This window comes from Lutra lutra, chromosome 3 (assembly GCF_902655055.1).
Source record: "Lutra lutra chromosome 3, mLutLut1.2, whole genome shotgun sequence".
Taxonomy (NCBI): Eukaryota; Metazoa; Chordata; class Mammalia; order Carnivora; family Mustelidae; genus Lutra; species Lutra lutra.
The window spans coordinates 88,951,056-88,974,926 of NC_062280.1; the positions used below are offsets into that span (position 1 = coordinate 88,951,056).

The 23,871-nt window shown below is 37.1% G+C and overlaps 1 protein-coding gene across 7 annotated transcripts in view; it reads right to left on the reverse strand.

Moving 5' to 3' along the window:
* KYNU (kynureninase) overlaps window positions 1–23,871 on the reverse strand; it is a 131,755-nt gene that overhangs the window by 92,398 nt on the left and 15,486 nt on the right. For 2 of the 7 annotated variants that reach the window (XM_047722472.1, XM_047722471.1), the window contains exons 2-3: window positions 20,196–20,236; window positions 13,416–13,598 (exon numbers count right to left, since the gene is read on the reverse strand). In XM_047722472.1, coding sequence (XP_047578428.1) covers window positions 13,416–13,584 — 169 coding nt within the window. In that variant the 5' untranslated portion in view covers window positions 13,585–13,598; window positions 20,196–20,236. Of the gene's footprint in view, window positions 1–13,415; window positions 13,599–20,165; window positions 20,414–20,457; window positions 20,524–23,871 lie in introns of those variants that run through there. The other 5 variants (XM_047722468.1, XM_047722467.1, XM_047722473.1 and 2 more) reach the window with 4 other exon arrangements.

A 23,871-nucleotide genomic window follows, 5' to 3' on the forward strand; every position in this document is an offset into this window, starting at 1 on the left:
TTCAAAAGCAAGGTTAGCAGAGTAATTATAAAGTAATTCTATTTTTTTCTTATTATATATAAAGAGAAAAAATCTAGATGTAATCCTCTAGTTTGACTGAAATACAAAGGTAAATCCCAAGAATTTTAAAAATGACTTATTTATGTAAAGAGTATTTTCTAAAATCAACTATTTGTTTTTTATTTTTCTTTTTTTTTTTTAAAGATTTTTATTTTATTTCAGAGAGAGACAGCAGGAGAAGGGGAGGGATCCAGACTCAGAGGAAGAGGGAGAAGCAGACTCTCTGTTGAACAAGGATCCCATTTTGGGGCTCGATCTCAGGACTCTGAGATCACAATCTGAGCCAAAAGCAGACACTTGACTGACTGAGCCCCCCAGGTGCCCCTCTTTTTAAAGATTTATTTGAGAGAAAGAGCACTCATGCACAAGCAGGCAAGAGAGGCAGAGGGAGACAGACTAGCAGACTCTCCACCTATTGGGGAACCCCACCTGGGGCTGGATCCCAGGACCCTGAGATCATGATTTGAGCCAAAGGCAGATGCCTGATAAACTGAACCACCCAGGCACCCCTCTAAAATAAACATTTTGTGAGAAGGAACTCAAGTATTAACGGTTTTGCTTATAAGATAGCTGTGTATATCTTTCTTATGTATGCCAAGGGGGTACTATGTGCACACAAACCAATATTAAATGGGAGTGTCAATATGTGAAACAAATCTAAGTATTTCCTTTCAGGGGGCACCTAGGTGGCCCAGTTGGTTAAGTGGTTAAGTGTCTGCCTTTGGCTTAGGTCATGATCTCAGGTCCTGGGACCCAGCCCCATATCAGGCTCCCTGCTCAGTGGGGAGTCTGTTTCTTTATTCCTCCCACCCCTTCTCCTTCATTCTCAAATAGATAAGTAAAATATTTACAAAAAATAAATAAATAAGGATTTCCTTTCAGCATTACGAATTCCTTTAGTTTATTCTATATAATTTTTGTTATCAGATTATTAGGTATTTATTCATTAGAATAAGATAAGTTTGCTAACATATTCACCTTTAACTTAAAAAAAAATTCCTTCTTATTTAAATATATTGCTTTTAATTGATGCTTTTCTTTTAAACAAGAAAAACACACATCCAGGCACATCCTGCCTGTTTCACTTCAGAAGTGGCTAAAATTTTAACATAGTATTACTGTCCATTTGATTTGTTTATTATTTTAAAAAAGAAATTTTGTTCTTGGGGCGCCTGGGTGGCTCAGTGGGTTAAGCCGCTGCCTTCAGCTCAGGTCATGATCCCAGGATCCTGGGATTGAGCCTCACATCGGGCTCTTCTCTCAGTAGGGAGCCTGCTTCCTCCTCTCTCTCTGCCTGCCTCTCTGCCTACTTGTGATCTCTGTCTATCAAATAAATAAATAAATATTTAAAAAAAATAAAAAGAAATTTTGTTCTCAAATTTAAATTAAAGCAGAAAGGAAAAATTTTAAGTAGATCCTCCTTGAAGATATACAATGTTTTTGCAGATTGGTGAACATGAAATTGTTGATGATTGTATTATAATCAGTAATGGAAAGCATAGAAATTCAAGCTGTGTTTGTTTATGTTTTGATTATTTGGAAGTCTGGTAATGTCAAGAAGATTTTAAGCAGATAATATGAATTTATTGGATAAAAACTGTCTAATTATGAAGTTGTCTCAATCTAAATACTTGTGGTACTATTATGGTGGCTTTGGTTGTTGTTATTCTTGTTGGCAATACTGAACTGAATCTTGGCAATTTGGAATACTGGTTACTGGGACTAATGCTTAAGTCTATAAATCTGAGACAATAGTCCTCTGAGGAACTAGGTCAAAATTTTATAAATAAATAATCTCTAGGGGCACCTCGGTGGTTTCAGTGGGTCTTGATTTTGACTCAGGGACTTGGGATCAAGCCCTGCATTGGTTTCTGTGCTTAGCATGGAGTCTGCCTGAGATTCTCTCCCTCTGCCCTTCCCTCTAATCATGTACATGCTCCCTCCTAGTCTCTTTCTCTCAAATAAAGAAATAAATCTTTAAAAAATAAACAAACAAAATCTCCAGATGCAAACCAATGGGAGCCAAGACTTAATCACTTTTATTACATGACACACAGAGTACTGCATTTCAAAATTCCCAGGGACCAGTTCTGGTTCTGGTCATCAGAATGAAAAACTAGTTTGCTAACATAATCTTTAAAAAAAAAAGAAAAGTTTTAAAATAAATGTTCTTTCTTTTAAGTATAGTTTAAATGTTTTTTTCTTGAACCACAGAAAAAACAGTTATTGCCTTCTACACTACTTAGAGAAATTTAAGAACCAATTTGGCTTGGAGTACATTCTTACATACTGAACGTAACTAAAATGAACTGAGTAGCATTTTCGAATCTGAGGAGTTTGAAAAATAAATGATAGTAAGTATACCAGGCAGAAGAAAACCAGCAGTTGAAAAACCACCAAACTGGCATTGAGTTTCTTGTATTTTCCTTATACTTCTGAGGAAGCTCTCAGGGCTTGTTTTCAAAAAGGGCCAGAAACTCCAAACCATGGAGTGAGTGTGAGCTCTAAGAACTCTAAGAGAAGCCCACAATCCCTATTTCTGGTCAGAGTTGTAGAGAGAATCACTAAGGGGCTGAGAGAAAGAGTGTGAGAGAGAAATCTTGTGGTGTTTCCTTTACTCTTTCATTTTTCTATTCTCATTCATGGTCACCTCTAGTCAACCCTGTGACAGTGGTGGCAGTTATAGTGACAGTGGCTGCACAGGCACCCAAATCATGGAGATTGGAAACCCTTTTCTCTAGCCAGAGGAGTAATGGTTCTAAGAATGTTGGATTAACTCTAGTTGTTTGGTTCTCTCTGTCCTCTTGCTTTGGGGCACCAAAGGCAAGCATAGTCATAGGAAGTGCACTAAAAAAAAAAAAAAAAAAAAAAGTAAGTGAAATTCTCAGTTTTCTAGGCAGAGGAAAATGAAGATGGGTCCCTAGGAGCAGGGAATTGCTAGGTCTACTGAGAGCTTAAGAAAATGATCATATAAAGTTGTATATGAACTTCTGAGCTTACCCCTGCCTGAATGGATCTAACTCTAAACAGTATTACTAACAAAATTGTCAGAACTGACCCTAGATCCTAAATTGGTGATTGTCATATACACAGGACAGATCCAAGTAACACTGGAAACACCATCCACAGGAGGGGGATAAGAATTTGCAAACACCTTATCTGGGTAGATTGCTTGCTAAAGCAAACCAAAGGAAACAAGAAATATCAACATTCATGATACTATTTAAAAAGACAAAGACTTATAAGGTAATATAAAAATGTCTAGAATCTAAATTTATTCAACATAAGAACCAGAACAATCTCAATCTATCTTAATAGAAAAGAAAATCAATGGACATCAATTCCAAAACAGAGATATTAGAATTATCGAAGACTATAGGTAGCTATTGTAATTATAATACAAGATGTAAGGAAAGACACTTTGAAGTGAATATAAACCATTTAAAACAAACTGAAAGATAGTTTCAGCAAAGAAGTAAAGTATTTTAAAAAGAAACTGAAACTTCAGAACTACAAAATACAATAAATGAAAATAAGAAATTCCAAAGGAAAGACACTGGAGCAAATGGCAATGACAAAGGAAGAGTCAATGAACTTATAGGCAAGTCAATAGAAATTACCCAATTTATACATCAGGAAAAAAAAAAAAGAAATTTAAGAAAATGAACACTGTCTCAAGGATATTTAAGCCAATACCCAAGGATATATTTGTATTATTAGGACATTGTAAGGAACGGAAGAAAGAATGAGATGCAAAAAAAAAAAAAAAGTTTTAGGAAATAATGGTTGAAAACGTCTTAAACTGGTCGAAAATGAAAACGTATATGCTTAAAAATCTCAGTGAACTCTAAGGAGGATAAATTCAAATAAATGCATGCCGAGACACATTATAATCAAATTGCTGAGAATTAAAGACTAAGAAAAAGTCTTTAAAGAAGTCAAAGAAAAATAGCCCTTTGCTTATTGGGGACCAATAATTCTAATGACTAGGAGTTTCTCATCAAATACCATAGAGGACATAAATAAATAAAATCTTTAAAAATCAAAAACAAACAAACACTATGAAGGACAAAAACCAATGGAACAAAATGTTTAAGTGACTAAAAGAGAGGCATCTGGGTGGTTCAGTCAGTCAAGTGTTGGGACTCTTGATTTTGGCTCAGGTCATAATCTCAGGGTTGTTAGATCAAGCCCTATGTTGGGCTCTGGACTGAGCATGGAGTCTTAAGATTTCCTCCCCCTCTGTACCACACCCTCTCCCTACCTATATGCTCTAGCTTTTTCTCTAAAAGAAAACAAAAAGAAAAAAAAAAAAAAAGAAAAGAAAAGAAATAGTAAAGGAAGCTCTTTAGGATGAAAGGGAATAATACTGGAGAGAAATGTGGACTTTAGGAATGAAGGAAGAACAACAGAAATAGTAAATATCTAGGTAAATGTAAAAGACTATTTTTTCTTCCTTAATATCTTAAAATATACATAATATACAGTTTTAAATTTTGAAAAGAATACAATGGTAACATTATCTGATTAGGTTTTTAGTGTTTGTAGATGTAATATATATGATGACTATCAAGTTAAAAAAAAGATGATAAAGAGAACTATATAATTAGACACTGGTAAGTTTTTTACATCCTTTTTTACATGATAAAATATTTCTAAATCAACTAAAAAGTTTTTAATATATATTTAGTATATACTAATTATTATTAACATAATATACATATCCTGTAAACTTTACATTATATGCATTTTAATCTCTAGAGCAACCATTAATGCAAACAAAAATTACACAAAAAATTATAATCCAAAATTCATTACATAACTTAATGTGTTAGAAAAAAAAATCATATGATCAAAGCAAAAGCAAGAAAGGCAGAAAGAAAGAAATGAGAAAATGATGAACAGAAAACAGATAATAAAACGGTAGATCTAAATTTAAACTGACATTAAAACATAAAGAATCTGAAACACACCATTTAAAATTTATTGCCAGAATGAACTAAAAAAAGAGACCTAACTATATTCTGCCTATAGTCTATTTTTCAATTGTAATGATATAGATAGGTTAAAAATTAAAAGGTGTAAAATTTATGCCAGGAAAACACTGATGAAAATGAACCTAGATCAGTGTATTTATAACAGATAAAGTAGACTGCCGAGAAAACAAATTACCAGGGATAAAGTAAAACATTACATAATGAAAACGTATCAATTCAACAAAAGGTATAACAGTCTCAAATGTGAATGCATTGAACAGGGAGTTATTTCTCCCAGTTAATGGTTTATTCAATGAATAATGATTTCAGGTTTATTCAGTGAGTACTTAATATATTTCTTGAATCTCTTTTTTCACTTCCAAAGCATTTACTTGGATTTTTACAGTTCCTTTTGGATTTCTGCAAAAATATTTTCATCATTTCCTTAATTCTATTTGTGCTCTCTTCAATATGATTGTACCTTGTTGATGAAGTGATATTACTAATATTAATATACAATTTCATGGCTCCAAGCTGAAGTATTTTCACAGCTATGTCTAAATGCAGAAATTTCAAAAACATCAGCGGGGGAAAAAAAACATGTGCATGTGCGTGTGCATGGGCACACACACACACACACACACCCCACACTTTCTAATTCTTCAGTGACTATGCTTTTGTTTGCTGTGTCTTTGCTAATGCTGTTCTCTCTGTGGGATAAGACTCACTGGCCACCTCTACCCTAGGGTCTGCCTAGATGGCTTCCACTCACGCACACAGAAATACTACAGTCCCTGCTTTCAGGGAGCAAATAGTCTAATACAAAAGGAAAGACAATATGACAAATCCATGAAATTGCAGAATACAAGTGCAATGAGAAGTTCAGTGTATCAACAAAATTAAACTTTTAACTGAGAAATGCCCTTATTTGTTGTTCTTATAGAAATAAAATATATGTCATTATTAAAATCACATAGTCATAAATATACATCTTCTTAAAGCTGGATAAAGCCTTTACTTAACATGCTAGCTTCCATTAAATAAAGGATTCCAGTTTATGCTGAAAAGCATACTCTCTCACATTTTGTTCACTGATACCTCATGCTTGTCACCAACTCCTGAGCCTAACAATAGTTGAACTGAAGAGGCTTTATTATTTTACACAGAACCCCTGGAGACAAATTCCAGCATGGCAGTTTTCTATGTCAATTTTGTCTAACAGGATAATATCACAGAGTCACAGTAATAGTAGATCTTATTTGGATAGCATTCAATTTAACTTATTAAAGTTGGCTGACAATTACTCATCTTTCCCAGGTATGTGATAAAACGGAAAGGGAATATTTGAGTATGAAAAGAACAGTGATGAGAATACTGTTGAATTAACTTTCTAGGCCCAAGATGGAGCTGCTTCTGCCTAGTCTGGCATGTCAGCAAACTGAAACTTATGTAACTTTCCTATGCCTGTTATGTTCTGCATGATCTTTATTTTTTGTCCTATAAAATCTTATTCCCTCCCACCCCATTTTGCAATTCCCTGGGCCCTAGGGACTAGAAATTGCCAGCTTTATGAAGTGATAGATAAAGTTTGTATCATCTAAATTGTTTTCTTTAACCATTTTTTAAAAACTTCTTGTGTAAAGATATTCTCGAGTACAATTTACTCCTAAATTGACATTCTCTGATTTAATGATCTTCTATATAAAACAAAGCAGGTTTGGTAGATGACCGGCCACTTGGGTGTAGGGGTGGAAAAGGGGAGTAAAGAATTGAGTTTGTGATGATGGTCATCAAATTACACACACTTACTGAATTGTGCACTTAAAATGATAAATGATGTAAGTCAGAAAAAGACATACTGTATGGTATCACTTATATATGGATGTAAGGGCCTACTTAGCTAGAGCGACTCCATCTCGATTAAACAGCCATTTTGTTGTTTGTGGAGCAAAACTTAAACTGACCCTGCCCCCCTCCCCACCCCCCAGAGGAAGTTACTTAAAAACAAGTCTGGGAAACGAGTAAAATATGGTTGACCAGTCCCTGATAACAGAGACCAAAAACAAGGATGGGTCTGGTCAGATGGATATAACAGAGCCAGAATGCAAGGACTAGTCAGGCCAGGTGGAGACATCCAATCAGTAAAGCACACATACTATCTCCCTAACCACTAAAGAATGTAAACTCCGCCTTTTGGGTGCCAAACTCTGGTGCCAATTCTGACCAGAGTGATAGGCTAGTTCAAACAGCTACTATAGGGTAAATTGTAATTCAATTGGCCACCCGCGTGTGACCTAACATGACTGTGCAGCTTTCTCTGTGTGTTACAATCTCATTGGCCACCTGTATGTAGCCAGGCTCAACCACATGGCCTTTGCTCTATAAAAGCTAGTCTGTGAGGCTGGGGGTCTTCTCTCTCTCCATAAGAGATGGCCCTGACCAGTCGGTTTGATTCTCAATACTGGCGCGAAAAAAAGCTTTGCTTGATCTTCACTTTGTATCAATCTCGCTCCTTTGATAATGGACCCCATCAGTGGAATTAAATAAATGATGAATGACTGAACGATTGAATGACTGACTGACTGGCTGAATGATGAACACATAAACTGAACTCAGAGACAGAGAACAGATTAGTGTTGGTTGCCAAAAGTGTGGGGTGAGAGGTAGACAAAAGAGGTCAAAGTAGTCGAAAGGTACAAACTCTCAGTTTTAAGATAAATAATCCTGGAGTTATCTTGTAGAGCATAAAACAAAATGGCTTCTATGGTATGGTAAATCACAACTCAGTAATTTTTTTTTTTTAAAGATTTTATTTCTTTATTTGACAGAGAGATCACAAGCAGGCAGAGAGGCAGGCAGAGAGAGAGGAGGAAGCAGGCTCCCTGCTGAGCAGAGAGCCCGATGTGGGGCTCGATCCCAGGACTCCAAGATCATGACCTGAGCCGAAGGCAGCGGCTTAACCCACTGAGCCACCCAGGCGCCCCTAACTTTTTTTTTTTTTTAATTAAGCTCTATGCCCAGTGTGAGGCTAGAGCTCATGACCCCAAGATCAAGAGTCACTTGTTCTATGACTGAGCAAATGGCCAAGGAGTTTACTAAAACAAATTTCAAACACTGATCCAAGATATGCAAATTCAAACAAGGAAAGAAAAACTTTTAATTATCAAATGAGCAAAGATGTCAGTGAGACACTTGTTTATTTCTGGGAGAAATATAAATATAAATGGAAGGCAATTTGGACTTTGATAGGTAGGTCATAAAGAAGGCAGAGGATCATAGGGGAAGAGGGGAAAAAAAATGAAACAAGATGAAACCAGAGAGGGAGACAAACCATAAGAGACTCTTACTCTTAGGAAACAAACTGAGGGTTGCTGGAGGGGGGTAGGGGGGGTGAGGGGATGGGGTAACTGGGTGATGGACATTGGGGAGGGTACATGTTATAATGAGCACTGGGTATAAGACTGATAAATCACAGACCTGTACCCCTGAAACAAATAATGCATTATATGTTAATTAATTAAATTTGAATTAAAAATAATAGAAAAAATAAAATAAAAACCAAACAACAACAACAAACTTCGCCTTGTATCTCTGCCAAACCAGTATATCTTATGGAACTATCCAATATTCTCTCAGAGATTTAGAAACAGAGATATTTCAAACAGGAATAATTTCAAGGAATTTAAACAAGTCCTTTCCAATATTTATGTCTTGCATGTTCCTTCCTTTCTTCCTTCCTTTTTCTCTGTGCATGCAAGTATGCATGTGTGTGTGTGTGTTTGTTATTTTGGGGGTATGGTCTTTAGAATAATGTTGAATATATAAGTGCAATACCAGGGTGCCTGGGTGGCTCAGTTGGTTGAGCAACTGCCTTCAGCTCAGGTCATGATCCTGGGGTCCTGGGATCCAGTCCCACACCAGGCTCTCTGCTCAGAGAAGAGTCTGCTGCTCTCTCTGACTCTCCCCCTCCTCATGCTCTCTCTCTCTCAAATAAATAAAATCTTTAAAAAATAAGTGCAATACCAGCTGAGTAAAAATAATTTTGACCCTTTTCTCTAGCAACATCTCAAAAACTATCTAAGAGTTGGGAGGAAAAAACCTTATTTTGATAGAACTTTCTCTTAGAAACCCTGAGCAAACATTGTATTTATTGGCAGAATACCAGAAAAACCCCAGGTTGTACCTACAGCCTTTCCTTGGAATTTTTTAAGCCTATATTGGGAGTCATGATCCTTTCATTTGTTCAAAACTTGTTTATTTATGCTCTTTGTTTTTCATTATTCAGAGTTACTAAAGAACATCTTGTTCACAGTGTTATGCAAATTAACTTGAGAGGCAATATCATTTTTAGATGTTCTTGGAAGGTTTTATTAAGAAGGGAAGTACTAGTGTTTTGATGGATTCTTTGGGGCCAGAGGAAATTTGCACACCATCTGCCTCTGAGCCTGGTGAGCCTTGTTCCCTGGGCTCATCTTCACTTCTGCGATCACGAAGATCACTTCCTTACGTCCTTCTTGTTTCTGCTCAGGTGTCATCTCATCAAGGTTTCCTGATGAACACTATTTGCACCCCGGCAGTCCTCAGGACGCTAAAGAGCACCACCTGGAGTAGGGTATTTTTCACACTGTTTCTAGGTTGATTTATTTTCTGTCTCCTTATACTAGAATACAAACTCAGGGATGTGACAACTTTGCTCTTTAGTTCACTGACAAACTGTTCTGAGAATAGCATCTTGAACAGAGTAAATGCTTAATAAATACATGTTGAAAGAATGAACACTTGGCAAGTAACAAGCACCTAGAGGGAGTATAGTGGGAATAAGAATGAACGGATTCAGGGCGCCTGGGTGGCTCAGTAGGTTAAGGCCTCTGCCTTCAACTCAGGTCATAATCCCAGGGTCCTGGGATCGAGCCCCGCATCGGGCTCTCCGCTCTTCGGGGAGCCTGCTTCCTCCTCTCTCTCTGCCTGCCTCTCTGCCTACTTGTGATCTCTGTCAAATTAAAAAAAAAAAAATTAAAAAAAAAAAAAAGAATGAACAGGTTCTTCTCTCTGTGGTACCATCCTAAGCGATCTAGAACAGATGAGTGGGGTCCCCTCAGAGTCTATGATTTAGTAATTCTGGTTTGGGACCCAAGAACATTCTAGTAAATTCCCTGGTGATCCTCTTTGGGCTGGTCAGGAACCCACAGACTTTGACAAAAACGAATTTAGAAGGACTTTGGGGGTTAATGAAGTCAAATTTTTATATCATTCAAAACTATTATTTGAACAAATTATTTAGATTCTTTATTGAATCAATTCATTTTCCTTCTCTTTACATTTCTTTAGGAATCAGGAATTTATCCTAGATGGTAATTTTTATGTTATTTCCTATTGAATATCTAATTAAAACAAATGTTATAACCATAATCAGGATTCTAGAATCAACTCAGTCTAATGTAGTGATTATATATATAATACATATAATGCTATCTTTACCTGGATTTGTATTAAATTATCTCAAAGGTTAGTAGAAGAGTCCTATATTGAGCCAGTATTAAAACTCTCTATTGGTGGGGTACCTGGGTCGTTCAGTGGATTAAGAAACTGCCTTTGGCTCGGGTCGTGATCTCAGGGTCCTGGAATTGAGCCCCATGTCAGGCTCTCTGCTCCGCAGAGAGCCTGCTTTCCCCCTCTGTCTCTGCCTGCCTCTCTGCCTACTTGTGATTGCTCTCTGTTAAATAAATAAGTAAAATCTTTAAAAAGAAAAAAAAAATCTCTATTGGTTAAAAAAAAAAAATCTCTATTGGGGACATCTGGCTGGCTCAGCTGGTTGAGTGTCTGCCTTTGGCTGAGGTCATCATTTCAGAATCCTGGGATCAAGTCCCACATCAAGCTCCTTGCTCAGCAGGGAGCCTGCTTCTCCCTCTGCCTGCCTCTCTCCCTGCTTGTGCTCTTTCTCTCTGACAAGTAAATAAATAAAATCTTTGAAATCCATCAACCAATCAATCAATCTCTGTATTGAAGTTAAAAGTCCATTATATTAAAGGGGCAAAGAAACTAACATTCTGGACCTGTCTTAGGCTCACTTAACATAATCTCATTTTCATGCTGGGAAAGTCCCTACACATTTTGGAGCAGCTTTTGTCTTTTCCACATGGAGGAACACTGGCTAAGAGGCTACTTGCTTCTTAAACTCTCCCAGCTAGGTAGAAGTTAGAGCAGGTGGTCACAGCAATCTCAGACCACCGTGCCGCCCCCCACCCCCACCCCCACCCCAGGACAAACATAGTGAATTTTGCTCATTAGGTTTCGAACCCACTGTGCTGGAAGAGATGGACAGAAAGCAAAGTTCTGAGGCACAAGAGGACTGTGGAAAGGTAACTAATTCATATTTTGTTGCAACAAAACTGACTCAGCCTTAGGTTGAAGTCATGTTAGTCAATGAGTCTTAGGTTCAGTAACAGAGTAAGTGATACATTCAAACAGGGTTTTAACTTTTCATGTACCCCTTCATTTCAGTATCAATACTTGAAATTCAGGGCTGAGCTCTATCTCAAATCTGATGGCATAATATAGAAGAAAGTCACCTTGAAAGAAGACAGACAGACAAGACAACCGGAAATTCCTAATGCATCACTTCTCATGTGCAGGAAGTAGTCCTTGCTCATAAATGTGTATCTAGATGTGGCCATTATTTAGCTTCTTCTCCCAAGAGAGCCCAAGTTGCAGCCACCCTAGACCACTGGCCACCTTCTCTCCATACCCCCCAAGTGCTGCTGTCATGTTTTCTCTTCTCTCTGTGATACCAACATCTGTCCTCACGGGATAGGTTTTGTTAGTACTTTTGTTTGCTTACTTTGCTGTGTCTGCTTTCCTTTTACTCATTAAAAGGAATAAAACAATTCTTTCTAAATCTTGAGGAAATTAAAACTTTCAATAAATGTCATAAAGTTCTAGAACCCTAATTCTTGATTTATAGTTCTTGGTGCCTGTGGAGAAGGCCACCTAAAGTTTTGTGGCCCTCTAGGCTTCTGCCGTGGTCTCCCATGTAGGAACCCATCAGATCTCCCAAGCAGCCCATGGGCTGGAGAGCACATCAGGGCAGGGTCACCAGAGCAGACTTGTCTCAGGTGGGCCATGGGGATTTCAGGGGACTTCCCCTGTGTGCCATACATCACCAGGAAAACTTCTCTCACATCACTGAAAGAATATCCCTAGACTTACCTTCCTCATTTTTCACACACAAAATTCTTTTTCATCCCTTAAGATTTAAATCAAAGTGCCCTCTCATTCTAGATTCTAGAAAGACCTCGATTTTTTTTTCTGTGATATCAGTTCCCTTCACTTACCCCATTATATTAGGTCCTAGAACTGTCATTTATATCAGTTTATATCATCTACCTCAATTAATATTAAGCACCTTTAAATTGGATACAGAGCTTTCTCTTATTTTATCCTTCCGTAATTTCACAGGGTGCCTTCCTGAGTTACATAATAACATATACGCCAAACAGGACAACTATGTGACCCAATCTAATTTTAAAATCATATTAGCTGATGCTTTTGGATTATGAGTATCCAAAATTATATCTGCCTCATTTAACCTAAAAAAACCTGAAAGTTAAATTGGATTATAAAGTATCTGAAAATAATTTTGGTGGATCAATTCTATTCAACATGGTAGTCTTTTTCACTGATGTAAAATGGAGCAAAGTCAGATATTTAGAAAAGCTGCTTTTTTATATTTGTGCTGTTTTTTAAAATAGGACATCCCCCAAACTAAGAACAGAGTCAGCTTACTGTATTATTTAAAAGAAAAAAAAAAAAATGCAGTATTGCATTTCTTAGTAATTGATTGTTTCTTTTCTTTTTCTTTCTTTTTTTGGGGGGGAGGGGGCAAGTCATATACATGCCATCTTTATAGCACACAAAGATGGTTATTCACATAACATCTTCTTAATATACTCAAATCCCAAAATAATATTTCCTCTAAGACAAATATCATATTATCATAAACTAGGCACCACAAAATAAGAGATATTCTAATACTGTATTGAAAGGAAATTGTTTTGAGCTCTAAGTGCTTAGAGAATAAGTAAATGTGTCTGCCTATAATTTTCAATCAGTCACTCTATTGTTCACAGAAGTAGATGACAGTATAAAAACCCTGTAAGTATTTTATTCAGAAGAAGAAAAGGAACATAAAGAATCTGAGGCTTAGGTAGGCTGACAGGTTGATTTAGTAGCACCAGGAACTTGCTGTTTTTCAGACATAATTACAATACCTCTATTATGTAACAGAACAATGATTTCAAGGATTTATGATAAACACATGCAGTAGCAAAAATAAATTAATAAATTAATTAAGAAAAATAAAATCCCTTTCAGTGTTCTTACCTGCAGGTAGATCCTGCATTTTGGGGATATGAAAATGCTCCTTGAAGTGCCTCAGCTTATCTTCCTCATCAAGGTGGAGGGCAACTCTCTCATCTGTCGGGTGACATCCAAGTTCAGATGCAATGCGTTGCACTGTGTCAGCTGGTAACTCAAGAGATGAAGGCTCCATTACAAGTTGTTTCTCTAAAAATGAAAATAAACAATTAAAAATAATTTAGCCACCATCATTTTTTTTTCTGTAGAAAATTAGCCAAGCCTTTGTCTTAAATAAGATTCTCATCTTCCCAACCTCAGAGTAATATAATTAATCAAACAGCATTAAGCCTCATGCTTGAGTTTTTCTCATGTATGAAATAAAGAAAATGATAGTAACTTGGGGATGTTGAAAGACATTTAGGTAATAGTGATAAGGACAGAGTAAGGGCTTAATAAATGTTAGCTCTTTCCATTCTTATTTCCTAGAAAAGGGCCCACATTAGTGTCTTTCAAACATATATAAGTTCATCACCTTTTCCTCTAAATGTCTTACTGGGGATAACAGTAAAGATGCTTTTGTAAAAGTGAAGAGAATCAGTAACCCACCTAGCTTAACCTTCTTCCTATCCCACTTTCATTATTTTACTTCCAGTGGTTCTTGGATCACTGTTTTAAAATTAGGTACACATATACAACAGAATCATAACAAATTCTTCATTGTGAATGAAAACAATATTGATTAAAAAGGTAATTTTACCTTAACTAATGTTAATACTTTTTGCCATGTGAGGAACAAGAGCTTTTCTGGCTACCGATAAAGAGAAATTTCTCTTTCAAAAACTATATATTCCAGGAACACCTGGGTGGCTCAGTTGGTTGGGCCTCTGACTTCGGCTCAAGTCATGATCCCATGATCCTGGGATCGAGCCTCCCAGCAGACTCGTGCTCAGTGGAGTCTGCTTCTCCTCCTTCTCTGCTCCTACCCCCTGCCTTGTGCACACCCTCCCTCACTCACTATTTCAAATAAATACATAAAATCTTAAAAAAAAAAAAAACTATGTATTTTCGATCTTAGAACAAAGCAGGACCCTGTGACATTTTCTGAAAACTACACTTTGCTCTGTTTAATCACTTAAAATTTCTCACAATTTTGGAAAGAAAGGTTAATTTTCTGGAGGGGAAAAAGTAACAATAGAAAATTAACTACATATTCTTAAACTTTATCCAAACTTTCTTTATATTGATTTATTTATATTTCCCAAAATTTTAGTTTTTTTTGAAATTGAGCAAGAATAGTATCAAGAGGAAAAAAATTTCTCAGGTAGTGTGATTTACAAATTTATACTTTTGTGGCTCCACTCATGCATTCCTCTATTCATTTCTCTTTCTACGAGCACTTGTGGAACACCAACCATATCTCTAAGCACTGATGAAACAGCACTATGAAAGATGGTACATAAGTAATCCATTTATAGACCTTACTTTTTAGTGGAAAATGAAAATTTATAATTAAATAATGTAATTTCAGAGAGTTTCAAGAGCTATGAATTAAAAAAAGCAGAGTCATGGGATGGAGAGTCACTAGGGTATGGAATGACTTCCTCAGAGAGAAGGTGAAGTGCATCTCTCTGAGGCAGGGATCTACGTGCATATCTGATTCATGTTATGGAATCGAACATGTGAAGACCAGGACCCGAAGATGACAGAAAGTACAAAGATCCTGCGGTGGGGACAAGCTGGCCTGTTCAGTTAATGCAGTATGGAAATTAGAAGAAAAGGAGACACTATGAGGTAAAAAAGGCAGGGCCAGAAGTTAATTATGAAGAACTCTGAAGCCAGTAAGGGGTTTGGATATTTTTCTAAGTTTAATGGGAAATTGTTAGAGAGTCCTGAGTAGAAAAGTGACAGGGCATAATTCTGCACGAAATAAAAATCATTTTTTCTGCTTTCTGATGAGTCAGAAGGAGTTGGAAAAGAGAGGCAGATTCAGGCTATTTTAGTAGTTTGGGGGAAAATGATGGTGGATTAAATGTGATGAGGAGAAAAGCAGAGAAGTGTGTGGATCCTTTACATATTCTAGAGAAAAGGCAGATAGATTTTCCCTGGATCTGAGCAAACATGTTAAAAGTGGTGCAGTTAGAAACACCCAGGAAAGAAAAATTCTGAGGAGGGAAATCCAAGTTCTATTTAGGATATACGAAGTCTGAGGTAAAAATAACAAACTGGCTATTGGACCTTTGGGTCTGTAGCTCAGAAGAAAATTAGATCACAAGATATAAGCTTGATTATTTTTCAACTCACAGACTATACTTAAAGCTTAGAAATCCTAAGAACTACCTAAAACTAACAGAGATGTGCCTCTTAAATCTCAAATCAATCATCTGTCTTCTACTCACCATCTTCTTCTCTCCTACCCCAACCAACACACCCAGTGTTAGGCAACGAAGTGTTGCATGTCTGATTCTTTTTTTTTTTTTTTTTTTTAAGATTTTATTTATTTATTTGTCAGAGAGAGCGAGGGAGAGAGAGCGAGCACAGGCAGACAGAATGGCAGGCAGAGGGAGAAGCAGGTTCCCCGACGAGCAAGGAGCCCGATGCCGGACTCGATCCCAGGACGCTGGGATCATGACCTAAGCCGAAGGCAGCTGCTTAACCCACTGAGCCACCCAGGCGCCCCTGCATGTCTGATTCTTATACCATGCTGGTAAAACAAACATACTTCCTATTCTACAAGCTGGAATTCTTCTGCTTGTTCATTTGACCTCTTCCTTTCTCAATTGCCAGGGATCTCCTCTCATAAGCTTGCTGTTCTATTATTCTCAAACAGGATACTGAGTTTGATTTGAGCTTGTTTTTATCTTTGATAATGGCTTCCAATTGCTCCAATCCATGCTTTTGTGCAAAAGTCAATGATTTCAACATTGGTGTTGACTGTTCTTTCAATATCTGACCATACTTAGTTATTAGTCTTTTTCACAAAATTTCTCAGTCTCTGCGGTTTTTTTTCCCCAGGTCATTCCCTTTGCCTAAAATGTTCTACTCCCCTTTCTACATATTCACATCCCTAGTCACCTTCAAAGTTCAAACACTATTTTTTCCCCTCCCACTAGGCCTGTCATGTTGTTTCAACTAAAAGTAGTTTTTCCTCCCCTGGATACCTGTAACACTTAAGAGCACACCTTAATTCATAAGTAATATCTCCTGTCAGATACTGTATTTACTTAGATGCCTCTATGGTTGGGAAAGCTGAAATACGTTGTCATACCATACCATAATCAGAATCTGATTCTGCACGGGTTCCCACCTCTTGCCTTCTGATGAAATAACCTGCTTTCTGAATAGAGATGACACTGTCTCTACCACTTGACATTATCAATCGCCTGGTCACAACTGACTAGACCCCTTCTAGACACTTGACTCACTGGAAACAATGCACTGTTTTGTCAATGGTCTGTGAGTGACTTGCTATGAATGCTTTAGCCAAACAGTCATGATGGTGTTTAGCTGAGCATCTAATAAATTCTTTCAGGAATCTAGCCAGGAGATAGTTATTTATTCAGTTGGAAACAGGAGCAACAATTTTTTAAAACTGTAGAAAGCAGTGTAAGACGGTTGGGTCTAGACGAGTATTGTCATGAGTGACTCGTTTTTTTAAAGTCAAACAGAACCACTGAATGTTAAAATATGAAGTGATTTCAGAAGCAATTATGAATTGAATTAGTTATGCAATGGCAGGGAATGGGACAGCTCTATCTCCTGAAAGGGGAAGGACAAACTAGTCTGGAGAGTCACTGAATCCTTCCATGCAACAAACTGTATAAGGCCTGGAAGCTCACCTAGAGAATTGGCTGTCCTGAGAATCCCACGAGCAGTTTTCTGCCTATCAAGCCTGTTGTTACTATAAACACATTACTCACAGTGGCTTGATAGAGTTGCTGATCTACCCTACTGAACTACAGATGTTCTACCTGGAGGCTTAAAAGCTGTTTAATTCCATCCATCCCTGAGCAGTGGCCTTTAGGTAGAATGTTCCCCTAAAACAGCAATTTTATAAGAATGCACAAAATAGCTTGAATTATTCCACATGATTAATGATTATTCATAAAGGGATGCCCTTCTTACTCCAACCACATGAAATTAATTAGAAAAACATTTTCAGTGACACTAAGAATCAAGAGATCTTGCCTTATATTTAGGAATTTTGTTGGAGAGTCAGATGAGGGTTCACTGGGCTTGACTATAAATTCTGAACAGGTTACCTAAATATACAGGTTAATTTGCTACCATCATATTCCCAGTAAAATCCAACTTTCTTTGTTTAAAAAAGATATTGGGGGCACCTGGGTGGCTCAGCTGGTTAAGCAACTGCCTTCTGCTCAGGTCAGGATCCCAGAATCCCAGGATCTAGTCCTGTGTCTGGCTCCCTGATCGGTGGGGAGTTGGCTTCCTCCTCTGACCTTTCCCTGTCTCATGCTTGCACTCTCTCTCTCTCAAATAAATAAAATCTTTAAAATAAATAAAACAAAATAAAGATATTCATATTAATCATTAGTATTTTTATATCTGTTTCTTATTTAATCCTCCTAACAATCTTGAGGGATCAGAGTAATTTTCTTCTACTTCCAGACCAACCTCTGGACTCAACAGATTAGAAACACAGATTAGAAACAAAAACGTTAAGAGAAGCATAATAGAGTCCACCGTTTGGGACTACACGTCACTTGAGGAACGGAGTCAAGCCATGCTTGTCTTTGGCATGGCACGTGGGTAGAATGCACAGAACAGAATTCCTCCCCTCTTGTTTTATTTGTCCTTTGATCTTACTTTATGATTTTTTAAAAATATTTCTTTGGCTCATTCTCTTTTTTTGCTAACTTCATTTTTTTTTTTTCAGTCTTGTACTCCATCTGCAAAATACAGCAGGCAATGAAATTAACTACTGTTTTAATCTTTCCAATCTAGTCCCAGCCAGGCAGAGGTTAAAGAGGCTGGTCTCACTTCTGGGCCTCTTACAGCCCAGATGTCACAACCTCACTGGCACAGATACTGAAATACGTGCTGAAGAAACAGGATTTAGGAGAGAACACCCATGATTTCTCTTGCCAAAATGCACTGCCAATGCCAGAAGTGAAGGCAATCCTCAGTGACGACAATACCGGAGTGCCCTCACTCCAAGGAAGTAATTTATTAACTCAGAGTCCTTTGCGGCTTTATTCTGCACTCACCCTCCCAGCCCAGACAAATTAATGGGCCTCCTGTAGGTTTACCATTTGCAAATAAATGGCCATGATCTTGCTCTGAAATAAGAAAAATCAATCCAAGTTAAAAAAAAAAATTCCAAAATTTATATTTCACATGTTTAATTTTGGTTTTATTAAGAAGGTTGGGGGTTCCTGGGTGGCTCAGTGGGTTAGAGCCTCTGTCTTCAGCTCAGGTCATGATCCTAGGGTCCTAGGATCCAACCCTGAATCAGGCTCTCCGCTCAGCGGGAAGCCCGCTTCCCACTCTCTCTGTCTGCCTACTTGTGATCTCTGTCTGTCAAATAAATAAAATCTTAAAAAAAAAAAAAAAGAGTACATTTATTAAGAAGGTGGGCATATACACACATTTATTTTTAAGCAAATCCCCTAACTTTTCTGTGCTGCAATGTTATGTAAACCTAATTTAAGTTCTATTTTCTTCAGATGTTCGTGATTAGGATCAAATGAAATGAATTAGGTAGATTCCTTTATAAAGAGATGAAAGATATGCCCATACTATCTTTCATCACCTTGTGATGAAAATTGCCATTTTACCTTCAATTTAGCTTTTTAAATTTTGTAAGTTGTGTGTCAATGTTATTAGGCAGCTATGACATTAAAGCTAAAACTTTTATAAAAAATTGGTTTTCATGGAATCATGGAATTGAGGATCTTCTAGTTACCTCTGCGTCTAAGGTTAAACAGTTAAATAAATGACCATGACTACCCAGGGGTTAATCTTTACACAGTTTTAGGTTTCATGACGAAATGAGCAAATTACACAAGAGTTCAAAGTTTAGAACCTGGCAAAGCAGATTATAAAGAAAAGTGTAAAGCTTTTCAGTGAGAAAGAAAGAAAACGCTATTTAAATACACGTGCACAAAGCAGTACTCTTTAAATGTATCATTGTTCACTGTCGACACCGCATATATCATGTTCAGCATCACATTAATAAGATCAACGCATTTGCTGTAATGTTACTACCTAAAAAACACCCCACCCTCCTCAAAACAAAAGCAGGAAAGAAAAAGAACTTTTTTTTAAGCCATGCAATAAAAGTGTTATCAACTCTCCTTTCTTAGGCAAATATTTCATAAAATGAAAGGGGAAGAAACCTGGCTCATGAAATAGACATTTTTCACTTCTCCAAATAAGTACTGAATATGACTCAGAGCACCATAAGACAAATGGAATTTCCAGAAAACATAGGACATAATACTTATTAAAAGACCTGAATTATCTAATCTTACCAACTCAACTACAGAATTAACTTCAATTAGTCAAATGTAATCACCTTTTATTAATGAATTGCACAGTACTACTGACGGCAATACACCAGTGAAGTTCTCTATTTCACCCAACATTTTAAAGTGTGGGAGTTGGTGCATTAGAGGATTGTGCCATTTCTATAAAGATAATTTGGAGAAATAAAAAGAGAAGAAATTGGCAAAAGAAACCTCTAAAACATTGTAACAAAGGTTCTAGCCGAGAGAATTTTCCTTTGGAAAAGTCAGTGACTATGTATCTACTTACAGAGTGTATTAACCGTGTCTCTGTGCTTACCAGCTAGGATTCTGACGATGGGGTCCACAGTTCCCAGTCTCCTATTTAAAAAAAAGAAGAAGAAGAAGAAAGAAAAAAAAAAAAATCTCTCAAGTTTTCCTGGAAAACTTACAGGTCAGAACTCAGGGTGAGAAATTCAGGGGACTTCTGCTCAGATTCTACCCTGTGGGCAATTTTTGAGCTAACTTTAGCTCCTCCCCTCTTTCTAAACTGATAGTGAACTCCAGTCACTACCAAACATTCAGCAAAATGATGCTCTTACTCTTTCAAACAGGTGGTGCTTCTTTACTGCACAGTCCCTTAAGCAGCTCTGCCCTTCAGACTCTGCCTTCCAACACCTGGAACTTTGGGAACGAGAGCTATATCCTGTGAAGATCCCGCCAACTACATACAGTATCCTTGTTTGTGTGTGAGCTGAACCAATGAGTTTGCCAACAGCTTAGTTTCCAAAATTTGCATTTCTTCTTGCTTTGGGCTCGGGAATGCTCTAAGGAATACAGAGAAGTTCTTTCACAATTCCAGGAATAAGGTAGACTTGGATTTTGAGCTATGCCCCATGGTCACATGCATTGTGAGTTTCTAGTCCACAGGCAGTTAGACATTTAACAGATGAACATTTTAGTCAGCAGTTTTCACATAGGTTCTCAATTCTAGAATATACTTTATTGCTCAACAGATACATTTTAAAAACTTCTAGATTATCAATCTAGTCATTTAATAAGACAGTCAAGGAAGAAAGAGAGTTTGAAGATAAAGTGGAAATAGCCTGGAAAACTTCATAAATGCAAACTATCCCTTTAAGCCTTCCTGTCTATTGTTCCACCTCTGTTACCTCTTTATGCTTATCCCTGAGCTTGGGTCTTTGGCTAAATACCCTTTTAGGTATAAAATCAAAGAGAAAAGAGTTTCAGAGGACTAAAGATAGAGACTGGTTTGCAAAAACATGGATGGATCTAGAAAATATAATGCTAAGTAAAATAACCAGTCAGAGAAAGACACATATTCATATGTGCAATTTAAGAAACAAATAAGGGTGCCTAGGTGGCTCGGTCAGTTAAGCTTCTGACTCTTGGTTTTGGCTTTGGTCATGATCTCAGGGGCATGAGATGGAGCCCTGTGTTGGGCTCTGCACTGGGCAGGGAGACATCTTAAGATTCTCTCCCTCCCTCTGCTTCTGACACCCCAACCTCATCCCCCCCCCCCATCGAATGCACACTATCTCTAAAAAAGTAAAAAAAGAAACAGGAAGAAAAAAAGAGACAAACCAAAAATACTTTTTTTTTTTTAAAGTAGACTCCACACCCAGTACGGAGCTCAGCACAGGGTTTGAACTCTAAACCTTGAGATCAAGACCTGAGCTGAGATCAAGAGTTGGATGCTTAATGACTGAGCCACCCAGGCACCCCCCAAAACACTCTTAATTGTAGAGAACAAACTGATGGTTAGTGGGGGGGGGCATGGATAGAATAGGTGCAGGGGATTAAAAGAGCTTACTTATCATGATGAGCAGAACTGCTGAATCACTCTACTGTACACCTGAAACCAAAATAACACTATATGCTCACTCTACTGAGATTAAAATTTTTAAAAATGAAAAAAAAAAATAAGATATATACTGGGCCTGAATAACTGAATCCCTTTGGTATGCATGCCTATGCCTTTTTGAGCATCCAAAACATACCAAGTAAAGCATCGTTTGATTGAATCATCTCTACCATGTGTCCATTGTATAACTCAGTATAATCTACCCTCTTTGAAGCTCAGTATCCCATCTATCAAATGGACCTAAAATTGCCTTTCTAACAAAATTACTAAAATATAAAGCAAAGCATATAGAAAGCTAGAATAACAGGACATATAAGTTAGTAAATGACACATTCTTTTTTTCTCCTTATATTAATCAGGTATTAATCAGTATTAATTAATTTTAATTATTAATTAATTAATTAATTAATTAATCAGTATTACCCTCCAGTCTCCAAAAGTGGGGGATAAAACACATGAAATTAATTTAATACAAGTAATTGCGCAAAGAAAAGAAAATATATTTCATTTCTTCAATCCTACTTTTATAGTAATCCTACAAATTGAGTAGTGTATCCTTATTTTTTTAAGGATAAGGATAATTATATAAGGATTTTATTAAGGATATTAACTTTGAATCTGGTCTGGGTGTCTCAAAATTTCCACTTTTTTTTTTTTTTTTTCCTGTTTTATTCCTTGGGCTTAAGAACTTTTGGAAGATTTGACCAATTCCAATATCCAGGAAGTGAACCTGGTCTGGAGTATGTGTTGTTTTTGGTGAAGAATCAACTACTGACTGTGGATAGAGATAGAAATAGAGCTACAGACTGACCTATCAAGGTCTTATTTTCATATTGATTTTTCTAAAATCTTCTGATGGTAGTGTTAGAAACCATTCCATCTGAATATTAATCAGCCCTATGATAAGATTCCCTGCCTTTCCCCATAAGGGGAAGTGGTCTTGCCTGAAACAATCCTTTCTTTTCTTTTGCTGGAAACTTTCTAGCCCCTCTCTCCTTCCTGTAAAAAGATCCCCCCTACTTGCAAGATGGGACGCTGCCCAATTCACAAGTCCTTTAATCAATCTAATCAGATCTTCAAACCTACTCTGTTGGATTTTGCTTCTTTAACATCACTGTTAAGGAACTTGCTTAGAGCTCTAAGCTACGTTCTTGTCACTTATGTTTTGTCAATCTCTTTTTTGTTACCTTCTGCTAAAAACCAAAATTCAACTAAGTAAATTTTAAAGATCTTACTAGCTTTTTTCAACAGTTCATGAATCAGGCTGCACCCAACCTAGCAGAAAGAGAGGAGCTCCCAGGAGCTGTACAAAATGACAGATGCATAGGAAGAAAGAAGCTGGAACAAAGATGTTACACTAGATTAAAAAGGCAGATTAGTTATGACAGGGTCACTTTCCCTTAGGGCATGGCTTGGGTTTTCAGGTGGATTATTTAATTACTGCTGATCAGATAATTCCTGATTGAATGGTTTAAGATTCCATTTGGGATGGGGGGGGGCGCAGAACTATAATCAAATCTCCATTTGGTTTGGGGTTAGTATAAGTGACTACATTATGGGTCTAGTGTCTTGTTTTTAACACTTCATTAAAAAAAAAAAAGTATTAAGCATATTCTTTGCAACAGGCACAAAGCTAAATGCCAGAAATATCTTGCCCTAAAAATATAAAGGAATTGTGAAATAGCAAACCATGGAAGGAGTGATGAAAACAAGGTTCACGGAAGGGCCAGACATGGAAAAGAAAATAGATTGAGCTTCCATTTCTTCTTTTTTGGAAAGAAGAAGAAATATGTTGTTGCCAGGATAAACTGTTGTTGTATTAATTCGATTGTCTTATTAATTTCCATATATATCCTCTTGCCTACAGCACGGTAAATATCTAGAAAGTAGAGGCTTTGATTTTACCCTCCTTAGCACCTTGTCCATAAAATACAGCTAAATAAATATCTGTTTAATTAGTTACTTTTTTCAAAAATGTTTTAGTTTCTCCACCAAAATTGATGATTAGGGATATGAGGGAAATTCTTTTCTTCCTAAAGGTGAGTAAAGGACAAGTAGGGCTAGGTAGGGAGAAATAGATAGGGGGCTCCATGACCAGGCTCACAAAAATCCCAAAAACGTGGAAATGTAA